Source organism: Notechis scutatus, chromosome 4, assembly GCF_049901735.1.
Source record: "Notechis scutatus isolate UNSWTSFEM ecotype Mainland chromosome 4, rNotScu1.2, whole genome shotgun sequence".
NCBI lineage: Eukaryota > Metazoa > Chordata > Lepidosauria > Squamata > Elapidae > Notechis > Notechis scutatus.
The window spans coordinates 99960406-99977605 of NC_142012.1; the positions used below are offsets into that span (position 1 = coordinate 99960406).

The following is a 17200-nucleotide window of genomic DNA, read 5'->3' on the forward strand; positions in this document are numbered from 1 at the left end:
CCAGGGAAAAATTGTGTTTTTGAAAGAAAAATCATTGAGAATGCAGAGCTTGCTGTGCTTTCAACGAGTGAAGTAAATGACACGCTGATAGGATATAATGTCTGTGTGTATCCTACTGATATTATGGCAACCTTTATTATTGCAGCTCTTTAATTTTATCGCAATCTGACTCCCTTCTCAGTTTGATTCTTTCTCACATCAGACTACCATCCCAGCTGGCATAAAATGTCATTATAAAATACTTATTAGACAAATTAGAAGAAAGAATTTTGCTTTATTGTTTGATTCGCTATGTAGTTCAAAATGAATTTAGCTGGAAAAAAACGTGTATGTGATTTTTAAGCATAGAATTCTAATGTTAACAGCCAAGGTCTGTTTTATATATTTGGGTCGCCTATAGTAAGTACAGTGCGGAGTTCCAGGGATCTTTAATGAAGAGCCTATACCATAGAACTCAATTTCATTGAGGGCCACATCAGGGTTATGTTTAATCTTGGGGGGGCATGGCCAGGGGGGCATGGCCAGGCGCTTGACATCACTCATTGGGGGCGCCTATGGTGGCCCGAGCGCTCTGCCACTGAAAATGGACTCCCGAGCTCTGTTTTTGGCTGCGACAGCCTCCTGCAACTGTCTGCCAGTGAAAAAATAATTTTCGCTATTAGAGGGTTTCAGGACGCCGTCGCAGCCAAAAACGGAGCTCGGGAGCCCGTTTTCACTGGAAGAGCCATGGGCCGATCCTTCACTGTTTCCAGGGTGGCCCTGCAGGCCAGATCTAAGCACCCCATGGGCCAGATCCAGCCCCCGGGTCTTGAGTTTGACACCCCTGCCATAGAATATAGATTACTTTGTTGTGCACTCAATTATTAATAATTTTGTGACTAGTGAAGGTAGAGCGTAGGAATATGGAATTTAATTTGCTATTCATCTAGTTTTAGCCATGAAATATTTTGCTCCATTACTGCTGATGAAATTTACCATTTTGTTTCTATTTTCGCCCAGCTTTCTTTTTGCTTAACTTCTTAATTCTTTTTAATACTTAATTCTTTATTACTATAATAGAATAGTACAGTTTGTAAAATGCAACTATTTGATTCTTTCTTTATATTTCTTACTATAGTGTCATAGAATATGAGCAGGTTTTTTTCCCTGTGTGGAATTATTTAGCACTTTTGTAATATATTGCTTTTCTGCTCTAGAAAGCTGATGCATTTTGCATTTGTCTTAAAATTTCAGGATGGCGTGCTGCTATCATGAAGTAGATAGCTGTTGGGAACAAATAATTCAGCACTTTGCAAATGGAAGTACAAGTCATTTAGATGATTTAGGAAAATTGGTAATGTTTTGCTAATATTGTTAAGTGATAGGATGAAGAAGATATGCTGTTTTCTTCAGAGTTATAGTTTAAAAGTTAATCTAATATACAAACAACAAAACCAGGCAATAATGTACAAGGAAGAACAGCCCCACATTACTCTATTCTTCTCATTTTTATCATTGTTCCTGCATTATATCTTTTTTTACACACACACACACACAACACACACACACACACACACACACACACACACGATAATCCAAATAAAAAGTTTATATATAAAATATATATTTGTTTTATGTGTGTGTGTGTGTGTATAAATTTTACTCAGATTATCAAAATATGAAACACAAGTGAAAATAAAAATAATAGGGAAGAGGGAGGGGAAAAAGGAAATAAAAGTGTAAGGGAAAGGGGGGGAAAAAAAAGAAAAAAGCGTTAACTTCTATCTTTTTTCAGTATGGATTGCTTAACAAATTTTGGGTTCAATTGTGGCCATAAATCGAGGACTATCTGTACTTCGTATATACTAGCATTTTTTATAACAATAATAACAAAATTATAAGCAAATCCCAAAATAACGCAAACTTATCTAATCAGCAAATCCCAAAGTCAAAATTTCATTTTTTCTGTCTGGAGCACAACATCTAGAAGAAGTATTCCTTTATTATATCTAAGCGCAGTTTAATTAGCAGTAGAATATTGCAAGAACAAGCACTGAAAATGTGATCGTTGCATTTCTTGAGGTTCAGACAAAGGCATAATCATGCAAGGAATCCTGCATGAATGACCCCAGTGTTCATGTGTGCTGCAGTTAATTCCTTGTAAGTGCAGGTCATGAACTGAATGGATTTCTCACTGATCCTTGCAGGAGAATTTTGGCATTATAAAATATGTCTATCTTGCTCAATTCACTAGTGTTCTAACTAACCTTAAATTGTTAATTTGGGATTCAAAGAGCCATATAAATCTAAGCATGGCCTGCTAAAACAAATGATAAGTTGAGTGCTATTATACTATGGTTTGAGTGGAGTAGTGTTTTTATTTAGGTAATTAATTGGGCATTGTATTAACATTTTTATTTAACTCAGAATTAGCTTTGGAAAACAGTCTTATTATTAATCAGTAGTTAGCAGGGATACAATTAAGGATAAATTACAGTACAGTTGAAATGAAACAATTGTTAAGCAAAATTTTGCCCCATTTTACGACCTTTCTTGCCACAATTGCTAAGTGAATCACTGCAGATGTTAAGCTAATAACACAGACGTAAGATGAATCTGGCTTTCCCATTACTTTGCTTGCCAGATGGTCACAAAAGGTGATCACATGGCCCCAGGACACTGCAACTATCATAAATATGAGCCAATTGCTAAGCATCTGGATTTTGATCGTGTGATGATGGGGATGCTGCAACAGTCATAAGTGTGAAAAACAGTCACAAGTCACTTTGTTCAGTACTGTTGTAACTTCAAACGGTCACTAAATGATCCTTTGTAAGTCAAGGAGTACCTGTAGCCTGTAAAATGATTTACCTTAATAAACTGAATCCATTACGATCTTTTTAAGTCCGTGGATAAAGTATTTTAGATCTGGAACTGTGTTTGGAAGTTGTAGTAATGTATTTATCAGAATTTGCAGTCCTGGCTACTAGCTTGGCTGGCTTCAAAAAGGACTGGACCTCATAAATGGAAATAATCTGTGCTAGATAGATAGATCAGTGCTATCAGCCTGTGGTGATAGCATGAATCCCTCTGAAGGCCATCTCTTGGGAGATTAGAGGACTTTCTTGTGCAATTGGTTAACTAGATTGGTAAGACTAGATTGCTGAACTAGGCCAGAGTTAGGCCAGAGTGATGCCGTAGGACACTTACTTATATTCTTATGTTTGTAATATTATCTTAAATTATTTGAATCTAACTTTTCCTGATATCTTCCTATTTTCTTTAGGCTTCCGCAGGAAATATACTACAAAATGAATGATCTTGCTATCAAAAGAATAACAAATGAAATTATCAAATCACCTGAAGATAAGCGAGAATATCGTGGATTAGAACTGGCAAATGGCATCAAAGCAATGCTTATCAGTGATCCCACTACAGACAAATCTTCAGCTACACTTGATGTGCACATAGGTATTTAATCAAATGTTTTGTTTTGGTTTTATATTGTATGATAACACAGGGTCACAAAATCTTTTACGTACGTGACTTAAGTACAATTATAAGTTTGCTTGCAAATTTCACTAACATTTCCCCCCCAAGAGTCAGTGGTTCAAATTAGAATTGATTTAGTCAGATTTGTATGTTTGCTGGGCACAGCCTGAAGATTTTCATGTTATTTTATAAACTTACATGTAGCAAAAGACCACCAAGAAATTAGATAAAAAATATAAGTAATCATAGGTTACAAGAAACAAACAAGCAAGCAGGAAGAGAGTAAAATGGTAATAATAGAAATCGTAATGTAATAGTAGTGGATCCAGCAACTTCTAATTGTGTTTATTGTAGTATAGAATTTTGCTTATATTTTTCAAAAAGCTTGCAGAGAATGAAATAAACCACTAACCTAATAGCAATGTTTCTAAATATTTTCCTTTTATTTTTATGTAAAATAAAGTCTTGATTGACTTTCATGCAGTTTAGTTAACATTTCTTTTTTCTTTGCAGTTTCAAATGCTTGCATATCTTCACCTTTAATTTGTTAATAGTATATATTACTATGACTTCAGTGGAGATTTACGTGGAACTATTAATACTGAAGAAATTGTGTAGTAGCTCATATAACTAGCATGACTTAGCTGCAGAGTAAATAAATCTACTTAATTTATTTCATATGTTGATCTTTTTTGAAGTAAATAAAGTTTCCTATTGATTTTTTACAACTCTCCTATTTAAAAAAAAAATCAATCTAATTATAGAAGTTCGACAGTATTTCTTCAATAAAACTGAAACATTTATAATGGCTTGTTATATTTCTTTTTCTCTCCACAAGGATCGTTATCTGATCCCATTAATATTCCTGGATTAAGCCATTTTTGTGAACATATGTTATTTTTGGGAACTAAAAAATTCCCCAAAGAAAATGAGTACAGCCAATTTCTCAGTGAACATGGAGGAAGTTCAAATGCTTTTACCAGTGGAGAACACACCAACTACTATTTTGATGTCTCACATGAACACTTAGAAGGTGCTCTTGATAGGTAAGCATATCGTAATTATTCAGTGAGTATATCGTTGACCACTGTGTGATTTTTTTTTACTGTGAAGAAAAGTTCTATTTAATGTACTCTGTACTTCTAGCATAACCTTTATTAGGACAGTTGAAATTTTAAGTGAACATAGTTATAATTCTTTTTCATACAACTTGGAAAATATTGAATTTTGCAAAAGAAGAAAAAATATATGTATCCCAAGATAATATTGCAAGATCCAATCTGAGTCAATTATCAGGTTTATTCTTCCAAGCTTTCGGGCATGTGCTGAAGCTCATCCTCATGAGGATGGGAGAATGGGCTCCAGCACAAGCCCTAAAACTTGGAAGAGTAAACTTTTGGTCCCAGTGACTGACTCAAATTGGATCCGGCAATATTAAATTTAGTGTTAACTACAAGAAGCTCTCATATGGAAGTAGGAAGACATTTTTACTCAAGATTCTGTTCTATCACCAGGGAATTCTGTCCAGTTTAATTTTTATTGACTTTTGTTGGATTAAAAAAACCGACAGTGAATATTCCCAGGTTTGCTATTATATATATTTCAATAGTTGCTTTCTGGTTTTTCAACTGGTCAGGTTTTATTCATCTTCCCATAGGATAGAAGCTACTTTGATTCTGACAGCTGGGATTTACGTTTTCAAATCTAAAAATTTTAAAATATTTGTTGTTGTTTTTTCATAATAAGCTTTGGGAAAATATTGATATGAAACTAATATGCACTTGCTCAATACAACTGTGTATGTATGAAATCTATCATTACATTTTATTAGGTAAATTAATGCAGAATGGATTACTCCATAATCCACTTCATCCTTTTTGTTTTCTTTACCAAGTTGCATAGTGAAATTTTTTTTAAACTTCACAATTTATTCAGTTAATTTAATAAAGGGACAGCTTCTATGGAGTTTGGATTATTTCTGCTTTTTTGAAGTAATCCTGAAATAATATTAAAATTATATTCAAAATGTTAAAAGTTTTTTTCCAGTTATTTAACATTCATATTTTATATATTAAATAACTGGAAAAAGACTGTTAATGTTTTGGATATCATAGTAAAATGTAAGATGTGATATATAAGCCCCCTGATTGACATATAAAAATAGTTTTCCAGGAAGAGTAAACTCAGCAGTGCTATAATGTGTAAGACTTGATGTCTGGGTTTAAATTTCCTTACTGCTTTATATAGCTGTGAACTTATTTCTGGTAGTCCTTGTTTAATGACCATTTGTTCAGTGACTGTTTGAAGTTGCTATGGTGTTGAATAAAGGAGCTTACAGCCAATCCTTGAAATTCAAGCTGTCACAGTATCCCTGTGGCCATAAGAGCAAAATTTGGGCCCACCCACATTTTTATCACATTTCTGTCGCCACTTGATTCTCATGGGGAAAGTGCTGTGGAAATGTCCCAAAGATTGTCAGATGAGAGCTACAGTTGGATAGGTGTGTGCTTCACCTGCCAATACTTTATTTTGTGTGGCAGCCAGCTCCTCTTTTGCGCATGGGCTGGGTTGTTCTTTTGGGCATATAGCCAGATCCTTCTTTTCTGCACTAGCCAGGGCTTCCTTTTGTGAAAGAAGGACCTCGTTGGTACACAGGAGGACAGTCTTTTCATGGTGGCACAGCTGGGGCCATCTTTCACAACAGGCCCTTTTTTGTATGCCACCCAGGTCCTTCTTTCAATAAATGTATGCTGGGATGTTCCATATGGGTTGCAAATGCCCATCCCATTCTAACCTCACTTAAATTGATAATAATTTGTGTTCCATATGAAGCAATTGCTTGAGGGTGATTCTGTGATTTCCAGCTGCAGTGGTCCAGTTGGGTAAATTAATAGAGACATAAGCAGAGGTAAATATCAAGGATGAACTAAAGTTATCCATCCTGAACTAAAATCTAAAGCGGTGTTCTATACTCCTATACTTATATTTATTATTTTAAACTTCAAAAATGTTATTGTATTTCAGTAAATTAATATGGAAAATATGGGACTTCCTTTGTATAGGTTTGCCCAATTTTTCTTGTGCCCCCTCTTTGATGAAAGCTGCAAAGATAGAGAAGTAAATGCTGTTGACTCTGAGCATGAGAAGAATTTAATGAATGATTCATGGAGACTATTTCAGCTAGAAAAGGCTACTGGAAATCCTAATCATCCATTTTGCAAATTTGGGACAGGTAATTAAGAATGCAATTTTACATTATTTGGTTTATTTGGCTATGAGGATATGATTCCTCATAGTTCAGTTACATTCAGTTATCATGCAAATTAAAATATATGACATATGTTGTAGAATCTTATTGATGATGCAGCTTTTATATTTATGATAATTAAATTTCCTTGATTGAGCAATGGAACTGACTTGTCAGAATAGAGCTGGAAGGGACCTTCGAGGTCTTCTAGTCTAACCCTCTGCTCAAATAGGAGACCCTATACCATTTTAGACAAGTGGCTGTCCAGTCTCTTCTTAAAAACCTTCAGGGATGAAGCACCCACAACTTCTGAAGGCGAGCTATTTCACTGGTTAATTGTCCTCACTATTAGGAAGTTTCTCCTTAATTCCAGGTTGCTTCTCTCCTTGATTAGTTTCCATCCATTTTTTTTCTTGTTTTGCCTTCTGCTGCCGGAAAATAAGTTGACTCCTTCTTCTTTGTGGCAGCTCCTAAAATACTGGAATACTGCTATCATATCACCCCTAGTCCTTCGTTTCTCTAGACTAGCCATACACAACTTCTGCAACCATTCTTCATATGTTTCAGTCTCTAGGCCTTTAATCGTCTTAGTTGCTCTTCTCTGCCCTTTTCCCAAAGTCTCAACATCTTTTTTGTAATGTAGTGACCAAAACTGGATGCAGTATTCTAGCCATAGTCTTGTGAGCTTTTCTGGATGTTTGCTATTCCTGCCAGCTTAGTCATCTGCAAATTTGATGAGTTCCTTTTCTATTCCCTCATCTAAGTCATTTATGAAGATATTGAAGAGTACTGGGCCTGAGGTAGAGCCTTGTGGTAACCCGCTGCTTACTACCCTCCATGTAGATGTAGTACCATTAAACACTACTGATTGAGTATGGTTTGTCAGCCAGTTATAAATCCATCTGGTGGTGATGTCTATTCCACATTTTTCTCACTTACCAAGAAGTAGGTAGTGGTCTACTTTGTCGAATGCCTTACTGATATCTAAGTATATTCTGTCCACAGCATTTTGAGGTCTACTGATTTAGTCACTTTGTCAAATGAAATAAGATTGGTTTGGCATGATGTTTTTAACAAACCAATGCTGGCTATATTCAAGATCAGACAGGTATTTTCTTACCATTTTCTTGCTGATTCACTGACAGTGGAAGTAAGAAAAAAAGGAAGGGAATGAGAAATGGAAGAAATATCTAGCTATAAGTAATTTTAATAAAATTCAATAAGTATTATCTTGGCCATCTATTCATCAGCATTATTTATTATATCAGGACAAGTTAAACCATCAAAGGATCTAAACCAGGGGTATCAAACTCGCGGCCCACAGGCCAGATGCATCACACCCGGTTTAGCGAAGGAGAAAAAAGTCCCGATATGTCGCGTGACGATGCAAGTTTGACACCCCTGATCTAAACCATAGTCTAAGTTTATGATACGCATCCTCTGCCATCCGATCTTGGGTGTGTAGATTCTGGTGGGAGTAAGGTTAGGGATTCATAGGTTATGAACATCTTGAATTGGCTCTGAAAACAAACTGGCAATCAGGGTAGTGACCCAAATACTAGTGTGATGTGATAACATTGGGCTGTTCTCATTAACAAGTAGGCAACTGCATTCTGTACCAGTTGCAGTTTCCAGATAGTCTTCCACTACAGCCCCTTATATTACCATAGCTAAACATGAAGTGAGAAGGGCATGAGTGACTTGCTTTTAGTGGTTGTTCCAATAATAGATTTAATTGGGACATTAGCCAAAATTAAGTAAAAGTTCTCTTGGGTATGGCTTCCACATGCTCTTTTGGTAGGAACTGTTAATTTAGGAGTCCCCCAAAGTTATGGATGAGCTCCTTCTGGGGAGTATGACTCTCTTCTAGACTTAACTTAAGGTTGGTACTGTTTTGGAGTCAAGTAAGTCTGAATCAATTGCCACTGTATCCTTCTTGGGTTAAGTCATCCTGTTTTTCCACATCCAGCCCTTGTAATCTTCAGATACCAGGTCAAGACCTATACTGCCCTCATTCAGTATTATTGGCTAAAAGTTCATTTTTGTTGTGTGTGCTATTTGGAAAACTCTTTTAAGTTGTTTTTTTTTCTTAATGTTTGAATTTTCAAAAGCAAAGCAATGCTAGATACCTGTATTGCAGGTCATTATATTGTTATTATAATAATAGTCTGTAATCAAAGTGTGTAGGCTTGATGAGTTAGTTACGTTTATTCATACTTGAATATAATTACAACCGTTCATAAACAAAGATAATTGTTTTATATTTCTGTGTTCTCATTATTTTAGAAATTGTCTTCATATTATTTGCTTTATTGTTTCTTGTTTTAACTTTACCATTATTATAGTATATCATCTAGGAGTGACAGCTTTATTTTGTATAGTACCATAGTAATGTTTAAGACAATATGTTGGAAATAGACATTATAGCCTTGGTTTCTTCTTTTCACTACCAGAAAATTGTAGAAATATTACAGAGTTTCACATTTAGACAATATATGTTTTTAATCTAAATTCTAGAAATAGTTCTCCCTGCATTAATACAGAAGAATGTTAAAGTAATCATTGCTCAAAAATAAGTGAGTGAGCTGCAAGGACAGCCCACCACAGTTTATTCCCCAACTGTCCTTCTCCAGTCATTGCCTTCCATTTCATCCTAGGTTGTGTTGGGCTACCTGCCCCAATCAGAAGGGACCTTCCCATGGAGGATCATGAAAAAGCAAAGAGTTTTTCTTTTCTTTTTTCATTTTACATTCATTAATTAAAAACTACTGCACAATGTTAAGATTTTTTAAGTGAAGATTTTTCTAGCAATAGTGGACTTTTTCCTGACAAACTACATGACATCGGCAACAGTTGTTCCAGTTTACCCTTCTGGTCTAGCAGACAGAAATAAAAATAGAAACTGTAGTGTTTTCAGGTTTTTTTTTCCCTTCTCACCATACATTGGGAACAAAGCTGAAGAATGGATCCAGATAAATACTGATTCTAAAGCAGACTCTATTTTCAGTGGGTTGCAACATAGGAGACAAGCAGGTTATGACAGCAATGCAGAAGAACCCTTCATTTTAACCTTCACTATTCCTTGACCAAGAGACTATAGTGCATAGGATTGGGAAGGAATTTCACTTAGTTGGCTTAAGAAAAGACTGATTCATAATAACAAAGTTTTCTTAAGATATCCCCATATCTAGGAATTTGGGGAGCCCTATCCATTTTTTTAAAGTTATGTGGCTTTGTCCAGATGGTCCTATTTCTTTAAGTGTTTTTTTTTAATAGCCTAAACCAGGGGTCCCCAACCGCCGGTCCGCGGACCGATGCTGGTCCGCGGAACAACTCTTACCGGGCCGCTGGTTGCTGGGCGCCGCCATCTTTTTTTGGTAAAAAAGTGCTTCCGGTGAGCTTTTCCGGGTAGAAAGCTCACCGGAAGCACTTTTTCATCAAAAAAAGATGGCGGCGCCAGTGCTTCCGGTGAGCTTTTCCGGGTAGAAAGCCATTTCTACCCGAAAAAGCTCACCGGAAGCGCCCAGTTGATGCCGGTACCGGGCCGCGGCGCCCAGCTGATGCCGGTACCGGGCCGTGGCGTCAAAAAGGTTGGGGATCCCTGGCCTAAACCATTCAGAGTGCTTTTAGAGTCAGGCAGCATCAAAATCCAATAAATAAGTACTGAAATTATCAAATTATAGATAACAAATTTTCTCAATACATTAGGATCACAAAGCATAGCTGAACGATAGGTTCACAGTTCATATACCCTGAGAAATATGCTTAACAAACTAGGGTTTGCCTGCGTAAAAAGAAATCATTAGCCAATTTCTTCTTTTTTGCTTTAATAAACCATGGGGTTTTTTTTAATCAGGAAGACTGATTGATAAGTGCATAATATTTTTTGTTCCATCTCGGTTAGAGGATGCTAATTAATGACCTCTACGGGTAATGTAGAGATCACTGCAAGACCTCTATTATTTTTAGTTGGTGAAAAATTCAGTTCTACATTTCGAGTTGCAAATTATTTTTCTCAATTCATATCACATACATTTCATGCATCTAACAGAACTGCCACGATCTTTTGGGAAACATGCATTAGGAGCTCCATGCCTATTGACCACAAGATACCCAGGAGTTTTCCCCAAGCTCATGGGATGATCTGATGAGTTGAAAAATATACTCATCAACTTCCCATATGATTGTGCAGTTTATGAGAATACATGCTTCTTTCCCTGCTATATCTTTTTTTCTCTAACACATTCTTTATTTTACTCTTGCTTTATAGGGAACAAGTACACTTTGGAAACTAGACCAAACCAAGAAGGAATAGATGTAAGGCAAGAGCTTTTGAAGTTTCACTCCACTTACTATTCATCAAATTTAATGGCTGTTTGTGTTTTAGGACGGGGTAAGAATGGCAAGCATTGAGAGAATTATTTTGAAGTATTTAAATGTTATTAATATTTTATATAATAATAAATCATTTAGGAAATTAAACAAAAGCAAGCTTCATGTTCAGGAGTAAAAATCACATTCCTGGTTATAGCACATAAAAATATTAGAACACAGATACAAAGCACTTGGTATTATTTTGCAGATTTATTCTTTTCTGCCTTCTGTGGCTATTAGCATCACTGCTCTTTCTCTAAATTCATGTGATATCACAGTTTTTTAAAAAAATCATTTTACCGTATGATTATAAACCATGATTCATTTTATTGTTTCAATATAGCAATCTTTATATGAGATTATTATCATTGTATTATTTAGGTAGCTTAAAGTATCAAAAATAGGGAAAGGAAAGAAACAATTCTGTCATTATTAAGTAAAATTTAGAATATCAATATTATAAGCGTATTCGGTTTTTCATTTGAATATATTAAAATATATTTTATATATTAATCAAGAACCACTACACTCACATCAAAGTATTGTTAATGTGATAATAGTTTTAATCTAAAATAATTTAAACTCATTTAAATTTCCATTGTATTGCTATATTATTGATATAAATTAATAAAAGGAAAAAAGATAGGCAAATCAAATTTAACAAAGATAAAATATCTGCAAAGTAAAAAAAAGGATAATAATAATAACAACTATTACTATTGGTTTCTCATTTGTTTGCAATATTTGTAGACATTCAGACCCCTTTAAAACTGAAACTATACATGGTTATGATCACCATGCTCTGCAGTGTGTTTGCAAGTTTGGCCTCCATTTTGTCATACAATATTTTGTTCGTTCTGTCTCTGTATCATACTAAGAATTTGTATATGTACTCTTAATAGGTGGTCTTCGTGTTACATGAGCGTTTTAAATTGGGGGCGGTTTCCCTTAACATCCCTCCTTTCTTGAGATCTGATTTTATTTATATTATGTAGTGTAAAATACACTGACTGAATTCTGGATACAGAATTTCTGCAATAAGAAATATGTACTCTTAAGTTTTTAAATGTGTGGTTAAAAGAGAGGTTAAGAAGTCTATAAATGATCTTATTTTGTATATTTTTCCAATAAGATATCTTCTAATGTATAAGAGCTACATTATCAGAATTCCCAATAGGTAGAATTCTGGAAATTAAAATCCAACACACTTAAAGGGCCTGGAATAAATGATGCTGCTGTTAATCATTAGTGATTTCATTCTTTTTTGCAGAAACTTTAGATGAGCTAACCAAACTGGTAATGAAGTTATTTTCTGAAGTAAAGAATAAAAATGTTCCAATACCGGAATTCCCTGAGCATCCCTTCCAGGAAGAACATCTCCGAGTGGGTTAACATTCAAAATTACACTTTTGTTAAACAGTAGATGTAACAAGATAGTACTGGATATTTTCTGAAAAGTGGAGATTGTTATGTGCAAGTTCAACCATCTGTTTCCTGAAATTATAGGAAGTATTCCTAAAGTTGATGGTTTTAACCTTTATCTTACAAGGATAAAAAGTTTTAAATAAGGCTTTCCTGCTTTCTTTTTTTTTCTTTTTTAATTTTACAGCAACTTTACAAGGTGGTACCTATTAAAGATTTTAGAAATCTTTATGTCACATTTCCAATACCAGATCTTCAGAAGTACTACAAATCAAACCCTGGCCACTATCTTGGTCATCTTATTGGGCACGAAGGTCCAGGAAGTCTTTTATCAGAACTGAAAGCTAAAGGTAAGGTAATTCAACGTTAGCTGATGTGCTACTTGCATTAAACTTCTTGTTGTGGAAATGCTTCTGCAGATTGCCTTCATGATCTAAACACAATTTATCGCTCTTGCCCTAGGGTAGGGTCTATGATTTGAGAAGTGTTAACAGATGTCTAGTGGCAGGGGTGGGATTCTACCGGTTCAGACAGGTTCGGGCGAACCGGATGTTAAAGTTACATCTGGTTCGCTGAACCAGTATTTCAACCGACCGTCTGGCCCTGCCCACCCCGCCCCTCCCAGGAGTCTCCACACGATGCAAGTAAGTGCAGGGCTCGCGCGGAGGCTCTGGGAGAAGAAAAACGGGCCTTCTAGAAGACTGGAAACGGGCCTGTTTCTAGCTTCCGGAGAGCCTCCAGAGCCTGGGGGAGGCCGTTTTCGCCCTTCCAGAGGCCTCCGGACCCTTGACAAGGTGAAAAATGGCCCTCCTGGAAGTACCAGAAGTCTGGAAACTGACCTGTTTCCGGCTTCTGGTGGACCTCCAGAGCCCAGGGGAGGCTGTTTTTGCCCTCTCAGAAGCCCGGGGGAGGCCTCCGGACTCTTGGGAGAGCAAAAAACGGCCCTCCCAGAAGTACTGGAAGTCTGGAAACGGGCTTGTTTCTGTCTTCTAGTGGGCCTCCAGACCATTCGCAACATGGATTTTCAGTTATTTATTTTTAAAGAATGTTCCTAGTAACTGTTATTTCTTCCTGTGAACGTGCGCATGCACGCACACACACACACACACACACGTACATCAGGACTGCATTGTCCTAGGTAACCGAGAGGAAAGCCAACAATTTTGTGTTAAAGTATAGTCAGAAGGATAGACTTTTGGTTTAAATTTTCTCAGCTGGACAAGATTCCCTCTAAAACTTTTATGCAGGTGTAGGACAAATATGGGAATGGTTGTTAAAAAAAAGGTATTGGTAAACAAGCTGTTTTCACTCACTGTTAAGAATTTATTCTTGGAGACTTATGTTCTTTGAAGTCATCCTTTACTGTGTTATAAGACATAATTCTATATATCATTTCATCTATATCAAATGAAAAATTTATGCATCTATGCAGTGATTATTATTGCATATCACGCAACCATACATGTATAACATAGCTAAGTGTGTCTATATCTAATGAAAACTTTTTGTGTATTTTTTAAAATGGCAAAAGGTAGGAAAAATGATAATAAATTATTTTGCAATATTTTAATTTAAAGTAATCCACAAAGTATTGTGAAAGCAATTGGGTTTTGTTTTTGGAAATGCAGTGGTTCAAAAAAATAAACGAAGATGTGAAAAGGTGACAAGCTTGTCCCAGGTCAGGCAAATGCTGATTCTCTAAAACCCATGAACACGATAGAAGTCTGTTAAACTAATTACAATTAGACTTATATATTGCTCCATAGTGTTTTACAGCACTCTTGGAGCAGTTTACAAATGTCAGCATATTGCCCCCAACAACTGACCCCATCCAATTTCTGAAGGATGAGTGGTTGATGCTTCTGCTTCAAATTAAAAAGAAAAGCTTGTCAAAATTTCATGCAGCAAAATTTCTACGCTTTGATTCCCTCCAATTTTCTTTTGATATATTAGAAGACTAAACACACAATATAGAGCTTCCTAAATTACACTACAAACAAGCTGATTTCTTCTGTTTTCACTTTTTGCCTTGTTTTTCTTAAACAAGTTTTATTTGTGAAATAGTTAAAAACATTTTAAAGCATATTTGTCTAAATGTGATGGACATTTTAACTCTACATATGCCAAAGGAATACTGTACATAATATATTTTAAAAACTAAGTGTCTTAATGTTCATGTTTGGATTTGCCTTGTCTTGACTTCAAAACATAAGTTTCATATTCAAAATTGCTGGTGTCATTGTAGAAGTGTTATTGGTACAAAATTTCTGGAAATTCATTACTCCTAATGGTCACATTTTATCAGTTCCATTTATGATATTCCGTTGTAATATGTGAAGGCTATTAACCAGAAATGTATATATTGTCAGTGTTTGCTTAAAAATAATATAACTTTTTTAAAAATTCAAACAATGTTGTATATATATGATATGCTTTTATCATAGGCTGGGTAAGCACGCTGGTTGGTGGACAAAAAGAAGGTGCTCGAGGCTTCATGTTTTTTATTATTAATGTGGATCTTACTGAAGAAGGACTGTGTAAGTGGATCCCTTCAAATCATTTTGCTATGTTAGAGCTTAAATATCATTTAAATGTCATTTCTCTTATAAGACCTTCTGTATATCCCGCTCTGAAAAATATCCTGTAGTGTAGTAAAATGTAAACATTTAATTGGCTTTAATCACATGCAGTTTCATAGAGACAGGTACTCCTTGACTTATAACCATTCATTTAGTGACTGTTTAAAGTTAATTGACAGCAATGAAATCTGTGACATGACTGGTTTTCACATTCACAACCATTGTATCATCCCCATGGTTACATAATCAGAATTTGGGTGCTTGGCAACTGGCATGTATTTATGACAGTTGCTCTGTCCCAAGTTCATGTGATCACCATTTGTTACCTTTCCAGATGGCTTCCGACAAGCAAAATCAATGGAGGAAACCAGATTCACTTAATGACTTTGATTCACTTAACAATTGCAATGATTCAATTATTAACAACTGTGGCATATAGGTCATAAAATGGGGCAAAATTCACCTTACAGCTGTCTTCCTTAACAATTAAAATTTGGGGCTCAGTTGTGGTTGTAAGTTGTGGACTATCTGTACTATAGCAAGAAGGATTTTCTTATTTTTCAAAATGCTGCTAACAGTTCTATGTGCTTTTTCCTGATCTTACAAATGTGATAATTCCTCATGTTCTAAATCAGTAGTATCCAAATCTGGCAACCTTAAGACCTTTGGACTTCAACTCCCAGAATGACCTAGCCAGCCATTCAGTTTTGGGAGTTGAAGTCCACAAGTCTTAAAGTTGCCAAGATTGGACACCCCTGTTTTAAACACTGTTGGCAGTTAGAAAGAAAAACAGCTCCTGATAATCAAATTGGTTTGAAAACTACCTGAAGCTATGCATGCATGCATACACCCAACACCTTCTTTCCCTGGCCTTCCTGAGCTTGTGCTATACTACAGTGGGCACATAAACTGCACCAGGCCTCCCATTGCCTCCCCAATCCCACTGCTGCGCGCCTGTTTTCCGTACCTGGACTCTTTCCACTTGCCAGACTCTCTCTCCACTTGCATCTGAGGTTATGACAACTGCCAAGATTGCCATCACTAAGTGATGCAATCATGCAATATTGCATTTTCCAACTGCATTATTTTACAATGGAAATTCTGGTTCTAGTTGTGGTTGTAAGTTGTGGATTGCCTGTATAGTAATACGGGAGTTGTAATCCTAGAACTTTGGTGCCACTTTTGCTTTGACCTAACAAAACTAAAAATCCTGCATTTTTTTCTTGTACAGTACATGTGGAAGATATTATTTTGCATATGTTTCAATATATTCAAAAATTACGCACAGAAGGACCTCAAGAATGGGTTTTTCAAGAATGTAAGGTAAGATATCTTTACCAAATTATTTTCTATTGGCTTAAGGAGAATAATAAAAGTCTATCATTTGAGCAGGTACCTTAAATATTCTGGTTTGGTATTTCATGTTAGTGAATCTTAGAAAACCTATCATGAATAGAATATTAAGCAAGTAGCATCAAAATCTACAAGGGCTACAAAAGATTTTTTTTAAAAGGTTTTTTTTTATTCCCAAAGAGGTGAATTGATATGTCACATCCAGTACTAAAGCTGTTTGAAGCTAAAACATTAGCCCAAATATTCTATAAAGCTCAGAGGGCCTATATATGAAGAAAAAGACATTTAGAGACAATACACACTAAGTTTTTAAAGATTTTTGTGGCACCGTGAGGTATCCCCAAGATAGTATCAGGCTTGAGTCTGCAATGTCAAAAATTGAACTGGAGCATGGAGAGCATTGGTGACATACTGGTTAAAGATCAGGGTTTTTTTCACACAGTGTTGCTACAGCTAATCTTTATTAACAATTACATTTCACTGAGAAGAAAAGCAATAGAACAAAAATTTAAGAACATCTGGAGTGCCTCTAGATTCCTTACAAATTCAGACAATGTTCAGATAAAAAAAATGGTAATACAAAAGTTGAATGGCATGGAGTGTCATTCCAAACTCAGTTCCCTCTCTTGAGCCCTGAAAGCAACCCAGGCATGGGAATCCGCAAATACCTTCCTTTAGCTTGAGGAAGGACCTTTTCAGGGCCAACAACAGCCCTGAAAGCTTCCCATCCACATCATTGTGATCAATGCCAACT

At 35.8% G+C, this 17200-nt stretch overlaps 1 protein-coding gene across 7 annotated transcripts in view; it reads left to right on the forward strand.

Annotated features, from left to right (window-relative positions):
• IDE (insulin degrading enzyme) overlaps nt 1–17200 on the forward strand; it is a 66102-nt gene that overhangs the window by 13941 nt on the left and 34961 nt on the right. For all 7 annotated transcript variants that reach the window (XM_026670733.2, XM_026670734.2, XM_026670732.2 and 4 more), the window contains 8 exons: nt 3266–3450; nt 4310–4517; nt 6534–6703; nt 10989–11111; nt 12363–12475; nt 12702–12864; nt 14959–15051; nt 16325–16416. In XM_026670733.2, coding sequence (XP_026526518.1) covers nt 3291–3450; nt 4310–4517; nt 6534–6703; nt 10989–11111; nt 12363–12475; nt 12702–12864; nt 14959–15051; nt 16325–16416 — 1122 coding nt within the window. In that variant the 5' untranslated portion in view covers nt 3266–3290. The remainder of the gene's footprint in view (nt 1–3265; nt 3451–4309; nt 4518–6533; nt 6704–10988; nt 11112–12362; nt 12476–12701; nt 12865–14958; nt 15052–16324; nt 16417–17200) is intronic.